Below are 8,487 nucleotides of genomic sequence, written 5' to 3'. Positions count from 1 at the left end.
AATTTTTAAATAACCAATGTCATGCTTACTCTATTGGAACAATGGGGTTTCTTCATCGAAGCTCCACATCATAACGCATATAAGCATCTCAAAGGTTTTGTAGACACATGCTGGAGGAGCAAGCAGACGAATGTATCTGAGGACGCTTTGAGGTTAAGGCTTTTCCCTTTCTCACTTAGAGGGAAGGCTTTAGATTGGCTTGAGAGGCTACCCAACCATTCCATCTCCACCTGGGATGAGTTGGCCGAGAAGTTCATAGCGAAGTTCTTTTCTTCGGGACATATGGTAACATTGAGAGATGAAATCCTTGCTTTTAAATAAGAGCCAAATAAACCGTTACATGATATTTGGGAACGGTACCGGACAATGGTTAAAGAGTGCCCCAACAACGATATGACTGAAGCAATGATCCAGTAAACCTTTTATAGGGGTATCAACACAACTAACCAGTGTGTGGTGAATCAGCTCGCAGGGGGTAACTTTATGAACACGCCATATGCAGAAGCATGTGAAATATTAGATGAGATGACGGATATCTCTTTAGCTTGGCAAAGTCGGGACAACGTTCCTCAGGGTGACCTTAATGTTATCCACCTTCACAAGGAACTCCATGATTACGGACAAGCCATAGCAGAGTTGACAACTACCATGAATCAGTTAGCCAAGGCACAATTTCAGCAGGTTCATGGGCCAAAGAAAGTAAATGCCATGGAAGGAGTGAATGTAATGGTTAACAAGAGGAGACAAAGAGGTCAACAAGTTCAACACAATCAAGATCAATTTGAGCAAAGTGGTAGTGGGCTATTTGCTGCGTGATCTACGTGTTGGAGGTATTGTATATACAAGGTAATAAGTGTATATGCGTTGGCATGGGATAAGCATACGGGTAGGAGTAACCTTATTTATGTTATGTTACTTTGTGTACTATATTTTCCATGCTTTATATAAATCGTTAAACTCTTTGATTTCTCCTATTCATATTATTTCCTGTGTTGAGCTTATTGTGATATTGGGTGTTGAGTTCGTTAAATTGTTGATTTGGTGGTTGATGTAAGATTTTTGGTAAATTTACATATGACGAGTTATGTTCAAATAGTAATAATGATATTGAATAAGCTTCCCACCTTGCTTGGCATTGTGTTGTATGTGATGCTTGGTGAGGAAGAGTGAGATGCACAAAGGGTGTTGTCGTACTTGTGAGAAAGAGTGATTGTGCACGAAGGGTATTTTCGTGCTTTATTCATATATCCATATCATTGCACGAAGGGTGTTTCTACACTTCAGAGAAAGTGAGAATATGCACGAAGGGTGTTTCCTTGTCGTTTGTTGGTTTCATTTTTCCTTACTTTGTTATTCGGATAGTTGACTTGGCCTTGTGGTTTTGTAATATATATTTTGAATGGTTGTTCAGAGTTGTTGTAAAAGCATGAGTTGTGGTTTACTCAGTGACACCTTCCTTTACTTTCCCATTTTATGTTCCTTACTTGTGTACTTATTATCTTTCTCACACGTTATTATCCTGCCTTATACTTGATAATTTTATTGTCATATCGTATTTCTTGATATTATCACTACTCAAGTTTATTTATAGGTGTCTTGTCTTAGCCTCGTTACTATCTCGTCGATGTTAGGATCAACACTTACGGAGTATATTGGGTCAGTTGTACTCATACTATACTTCTGCACTTCTTGAGCATATACATATATTGGTACCAGCGTAGTCCCAATAGGTACTTAGGAGATACCACGTAGACGACTCGAGGTAGAGCTGCATACCTTTCGCAGGCCTTAGAGTCATCTTTCCATTTCTGTTATACTGTTTTTACTTTTCAGACAGTATTGTATTTCTTTCAAGAGAATGTATGTAGTAAACTCTAGAAGTTCATGTACTTGTTGTTGGGATTAAAAGATTGGTGAATGAGAAATGGAGGGAAGAAAGTGGAGAAAAATGAGCTCCCTTTTGCTTTGGAAAGAGCAACTGTCCTTCATTGATAGTGGAGCTTATATTGAGAAAGCACTTCTCTTAGTGTTAAATGGGTTGGAAAGAAAGTAAGTCTCGCGCCATAGTCGTCGTCGTCGCTCGGCTCAGCTTGGGCTTGGAAAGAAAGTAAGCCTCGCACCGTCATCGTCGTCGCTCGGCTCGGCTTCGGCTTCGGATTCGGTCAAAAATTGATTGATTAATCTTTTTGGACAAAATTTCTTTCAATTATTTAATTAAGACATACATGCTATTTTGAGCTAACACACTATATATGAGAAAACTTTAACTAATTTTGGAGGTTAGGTGTCCTTTCTCTAGAATTTTAGTATTTACGTTTCATTACAATTTGTCTAATATTGTTCAATGTCCTAATATACTTTGCAAGATCACATTGTCCCTTCATTTAATACAATTAAATGAAAAGCTAGAGTTCTAAAAAATGAGTAATTTTCCGAGAATGAAAGGACTTGAAACTGATCTCTTTTCGTCTTTCATTTTTTTAAATATCTTCCACCTTTAAAGAGTGCATCGACACACTTTTAGATTTTGTTGAAATAAAGATAAACGGAAACGTAAGCAGAAAAAAAAATTAAAAAATAAGAAAAACTTATGATTTAGAAGAGGCGTCATATCATCTCTTTTTACAGAATTATATATGTAGATCCCTGCAATTTAGTTGTCCTAGGTTTTTGTTAAATATGATAATATTAATAATAATATAATATCTAATCATACTTATCGTATTCTTATTGGCAAAATAATCTCAAAAGAGAATACGTGTTGTGTATTATATTTCTAGTTAAAAAAATATAATATTCATCGGTAGACAACCGAATATGCCATTCTCAATTTAACTAAATTCTCGTCTGTCACTTCTACATGTTACTTGGACAATGTTTGATACATTCTCGGGTAGGAGTATTATAATATTTTAATTAGTTCACTAAGAAACATGTTAATTTTTATATAGTTGGAAAAAATTATCAAGTTTTTTATTTTGTTGAATAATTGAATGGGTGAAAAAGTAAGTTGGTAAAGACCAATGTAACTATTCAATGTGGTAGCACAACCATACTTAAATTATATTGCTTGCTTTTCGCGCAGAACTAGAATAACAAGAGGAAAAATTGAATAGAACCAACTTATTATGGATGATAGATTCGTGCATCCATGAACAAAAATAAATTACACCACATCAAATTAATACAAAATCGAACAAATGCACACCCCACGACAAGTCCATAACAAGTCCAATTTGTTTTAAAAAAATTGAAGTTGCGCCCTCACCCATCGTATTAAAATTCTGAATCCACCTTTGGTCGACGTCCCTATTTAATTTGGACTAGCATTATCGTTATATATATATTGAATTTATTTGGGATCCGAAAATGTTGAGCTCAAGTGCCTTGAGAAACGCGCGGCTATAGCATAGGGTCTAATGTCATAGAACTTTAATCTACTTAAGTCTTGTTTTCTTCCTTATAGATTAAGGATGAAACGAACTTTGATCTATAGTTGAAGGAAGAGAAGTGAAACTAAGAGATGTTTGTGGAGGAATTAGTCAAAGCATTAAATTCTTACCTCTTAATAACTCAACGAAATCTCACCAAATAAGATTAACCTCTTCTTTAGCAATTATACCGCCTCACACTTACACTACGCGAAGCTTTTATAGCATACAATATCTCTTTTTTCCAAGAGCAACCTTTTATCTTAACTACTTCCTCATCATGTTCAAAGGAATTATGTAGGATCCCTATGGTGAGAGAGTAAATTTTTTTATAACAACCAGGAAAGGATTTTTACACTTTTTGGGATGGTTTTGATGTCTTGAGATGATTAATGGGTGCTGCAGAAGGAGACGAAAACATGAAAAAGATCAAAAGGAAGGAGCTGGGAATATCTTGCACGTTGAATACAGAGGTGGGAGCTGTTCTAGCAATGATTCGACGTGCCCCTGAAGCAAATTTGCATTTCTACCATCCCCCCGAAGAACACTATGATTCTCAAATATCACATTCCTTGAAATCACTAAGATCACTCATCTTTAATCCTCAGCAAGAATGGCGAACCATCGATCCTATGATGTACCTTTCACCTTTTCTTGACGTTGTACAAAGTGATGATGTTCCTGCTGCAGCCACAGGGGTGGCTCTTTCATCTATCCTTAAGATCCTAAAGCTTGAAATATTTGATCAGAAGACTCCAGGAGCAAGAGAAGCGATTAATTCAGCTGTGATTGCTGTCACAGGCTGTCGTTTGGAGAAAACTGATCCGATTTTAGAAGATGCTATTATGATGAAAATTTTGCAGGCTTTGACAGCAATTATGGGGCATCCTTCTTCTATTTTGCTCACAGATCAGTACGTTTGCACAATTGTGAACACGTGCTTTCAGGTGGTTCAGCAGTCAGCTAACCGGAGTGATTTACTTCAGCGTTGTGCCAGATACACAATGCATGAGCTGATACATATCATTTATCAACGTTTGCCTGAAATTGAGGTGAATGATTGGGAAGATTCGGAGTCAGATACTGAGGATAGCAACTTGGATTCGGGGTATGGAATTCGTTCTGCTATAGATGTTTTTCATTTCTTATGTTCCTTGCTCAATGTAGTGGAAGTCATGGAGACTAATGGAATTACATCTCAAACTGCTGATGAAAATGTTCAGCTTTTTGCCTTGGTTTTGATCAATTCTGCTATAGAATTAAGTGGTGATAGCATCGGTAAGCATCCAAAGCTCTTGAGGATGATTCAAGATGACCTTTTCCACCATTTGGTTCATTATGGAGCCTCGTCAAATCCCCTTGTATTGTCCATGATTTGCAGCATTGTTTTAAATATTTATCACTTTCTTCGCAGGTTAGTTCCCTATACAATACAGAAGCCAAGGTTTTCCTAAGTATCAACAAGTCCATGTTTGTGCAATAAGATTGAATGTCAAATTCCAAAACTGATTACATTTTTATATTGTCATATTTAGCTCGGTTCGTCTTCAACTGGAAGGTTTTTTCTCATTTGTGCTGCTTAAAGTGGCGAGCTTAGCAAATTCACTTCAACTTCAAGAAGTAGCAATTGAAGGTATTATAAATTTCTGCAGACAACCAACTTTTATAATTGAAGTCTACGTGAATTATGATTGTAACCCCATATTCAACAATATATTTGAGGAGATTGGCAAGTCTCTTTGCATGCATGCATTTCCTACTGGTGGATGTTTGAAAAGTTTACAAGTTCAGGCCTTTGAAGGCCTAGCAGTGATTATCCATAACATAGCTGACAACGTTGACAAAGAAGATGATTCAACACCTTTTGGACCATATCCTGTTGAGATCTCCGAGTATAGACCATTCTGGGAAGAAAAGTCTAAAGAAGAAGACATAGAGGATTGGATCGACTTTGTTAGAGTGAGAATGACACAAAAAAGAAAGATACTAATAGCCGGGAATCATTTCAGTAGAGATGAAAAAAAGGGATTGGAGTATTTGAAAATTTCCCTGTTAATCGCAGATCCTCCTGATCCAAAAATCTATGCCATGTTCTTTCGGTATACACCAGGACTAAACAAGACCGCAATTGGTGATTTTCTTGGTGATCCTGATGATTTCCACCTCCAAGTCCTTAAAGAATTTACAGACACCTTTGAGTTTATGGGAATGGTTCTGGACATTGCTTTGAGAACTTATCTGGAGACTTTTAGATTGCCAGGGGAGTCGCAGAAAATCCAAAGAATCCTTGAAGCATTTGCTGAAAGGTTTTTTGATCAACAATCCTCAGAAATATTTTCAAGCAAAGATGCTGTTTTCATACTTTGTTATTCAGTTATCATGCTTAACACTGATCAGCATAACCCACAAGTCAAGAAGAAAATGACAGAAGATGAATTTATTAGAAACAATAGAGCCATAAATGGAGGACAAGATCTTCCCAGAGAATACCTTTCTGATCTTTTCCATTCCATTTCAACCAATGCAATCACATTATTCGGTTCATCTGGTACTCCTACGGAAATGAATCCTAGCAGATGGATTCAGCTAATGAATCGATCAAAGAACATGAAACCTTTCATATTCTGCAATTTTGATCGACGACTAGGACGAGACATGTTTGCCTCAATTGCTGGTCCAACAGTTGCTACACTTGCAACCATCTTCGAACAGTCTGATGAAGAAGATATCCTTCATGAATGTATTGAGGCTTTGTTTTCAATTGCTAGAATAACACAATATGGTCTAGAGGATACTCTTGACGAGCTTCTTTGCTCATTCTGCAAATTTACTACATTACTAAATCCTTATGCATCTTCAGAAGAAACCTTGTACGCATTCAGCAATGATATGAAGCCAAGAATGGCAACTCTTGCAATTTTCACCATTGCAAATGACTTCAAAAGATCCATCAGGGGAGCTTGGAGAACCATTGTAGACTGTTTGCTGAAACTAAGAAGGTTAAAGCTACTTCCACAATCTGTTGTTGAACCTGAAAGTGCTTCGAACTCGTCATCCAACCTTCCAGTCCATGAAAGATCTGTATCAGGAGTGGTTTTTCCTACTCAAGATCTTAAGTTTGGCAGCAAACGCCATAACTCCGGAATAATTGGCCGATTTTCACATTTTTTATCCATGGAAAGTGTAGAAGAATCCTTGAACCTGGGGGTAAGTGAGTTTGAACAGAACCTAAAAATTATTCAACAGTGCCGCATAGGGAACATCTTCAGCAATAGCTCGAGTTTACCTGTCGAGTCTTTGCTGAATCTAGGTCGTTGTCTGATATTTGCAGCAGCTGGTATAGGCCAAAAATTCAGCACCCCAATTGAAGAGGAAGAAACTGTTGGATTCTGTTGGGATTTAATAGTTAGCATTGCTTCATCCAATACTCACAGGCTCTTGGTGTTTTGGCCTCATTACAATGAATATCTGTGGGATGTTGCTCAATTTCCTCTATTTTCACCAATCCCTTTTGCAGAAAAGGGTATCGTGGCCCTCATGAAGATTTGTTTAAAGCTCTTATCTTCCTTCCACTTAGACAAAAGTCCAGAAGAACTCATCTTCAAATCCATCAATTTGATGTGGAAGCTGGAAAAGGAAATTCTTGATACTAGCTGTGAGTTCTTAGTACAATCTGTCACCACAATCCTGACAGAGTATCCCGCGAATCTGCAAACTCAACTAGGATGGAAAACAGTCATGCATTTGCTTTCAGTCACAGGGCGACATCCAGAAACCTATGAGCAGGGAGTTGAGGCCCTCATTAATTTGATGTCAGATGGTTTTCATATTTCAAGATTGAACTACCCTTACTGCATAGATTGTGCATTTGGCTTTGTCGCATTGAAAAGTAGCCCCTTAGAAAAGAACGTCAAGATCATGGACTTGATGTCTAATACTGTGAATTTATTAGTACAATGGTACAAAAGTGGATACACAGATCCAGGGAGTACGACGGGTGTAAATAGTAGCGCAAGCATTTCTTCTCTAGAAGAATGTTCAAAAGCTCTTAGCTCTTCTAACTTAACAATGACATATTTTGCTAAACTAGGGGAAGCATTCAGAAAGACGAGCTTAGCAAGAAGAGAAGAGATAAGAAACCACGCGGTCATGTCTTTACAAAAAAGTTTTGCTCTTGGTGAGGATTTATACTTCACACCGACCAACATCCTTAGCTGTTTCAACCTCATACTCTTTGCAATGGTGGATGATTTGCATGAGAAGATGTTGGAATACTCAAAAAGGGAGAATGCAGAAAGGGAGACAAGAAGTATGGAAGGGACTTTGAAGCTATCAATGGAGGTTCTAACGGATGTTTATTTGCAGTTCATGAAACCATTATCAGAAAGTCCTAATTTCAGGGCGTTTTGGATGGGCATCCTGAGAAGAATGGATACATGCATGAAGGCCGATTTAGGAGAATGTGGTGAGTCAAAACTGCCACATACTATCCCTATGCTGTTGAAGAAGATGGTTGTCAAAATGAAGCAAAAGGAGATTTTGGTTCCCAGAAAAGATGATGACTTGTGGGAAATGACTCATGTTCAGATACAATGGATTGCTCCATCACTTACGAAAGAATTATTTCCAGATGCTTGATTAGAGTGTTGTGATGAACAGTAGTTAAATAGTTAACTAGATATGTTAGTTGTAAAGCACTTTTGTAGGGATAAGTTTTCTTCTTTTTCTTACCACTGTGGAGTAATTGTTTTCTTTCCTTGACCACTTCTTTTCTTTTTATTTTTATTTAACTATATTTGGAAGCATTTTTATAAATCGAGAGTACAACAGGAGAAAGGTAATATACACAAACAACTTAGACAGAAAACATGAGTTTCTTCTTTGTTTTGATATAGTAATATGTGATACAATTTTTATATTATTTGAATGAAGATGCAAGTTTACGCTCTCCCACTTCCTTTCCATCTGATAATGAATGTTTCACTTTACACAATGAATGTGTTTCTTAGAAGGTTCAAGAGTGAACAAACCTGTACTTTGTCAAACTCATCAACTA

The 8,487-nt window shown here is 37.2% G+C and overlaps 1 protein-coding gene across 1 annotated transcript; it reads left to right on the top strand.

The window, feature by feature from the left end:
* The first annotated feature begins 3,704 nt into the window (after window positions 1-3,704).
* Window positions 3,705-8,258, top strand: LOC107803728 (ARF guanine-nucleotide exchange factor GNL2-like). Its single transcript, XM_016627491.2, has 2 exons — window positions 3,705-4,845; window positions 4,967-8,258. The coding sequence occupies exons 1-2, from the start codon at window positions 3,824-3,826 to the stop codon at window positions 8,067-8,069; spliced, it is 4,125 nt and encodes a 1,374-aa protein (XP_016482977.1). The 5' UTR covers window positions 3,705-3,823; the 3' UTR covers window positions 8,070-8,258.
* The last annotated feature ends 229 nt before the right edge of the window (window positions 8,259-8,487 follow it).

The sequence above is a fragment of the Nicotiana tabacum genome, chromosome 9 (assembly GCF_000715075.1).
Source record: "Nicotiana tabacum cultivar K326 chromosome 9, ASM71507v2, whole genome shotgun sequence".
NCBI lineage: Eukaryota > Viridiplantae > Streptophyta > Magnoliopsida > Solanales > Solanaceae > Nicotiana > Nicotiana tabacum.
This window is presented reverse-complemented; position numbering and strand designations above follow the sequence as displayed.

What these genes read in the sequence shown, in the direction of transcription:
- LOC107803728 (XM_016627491.2), top strand. Translation starts at nt 3,824, where the DNA reads ATGGGTGCTGCAGAAGGAGACGAAAACATGAAAAAGATCAAAAGGAAG. An exon ending in ATTTATCACTTTCTTCGCAG is followed by an intron (nt 4,846 to 4,966) that starts GTTAGTTCCCTA and finishes TGTCATATTTAG; the next exon opens with CTCGGTTCGTCTTCAACTGG.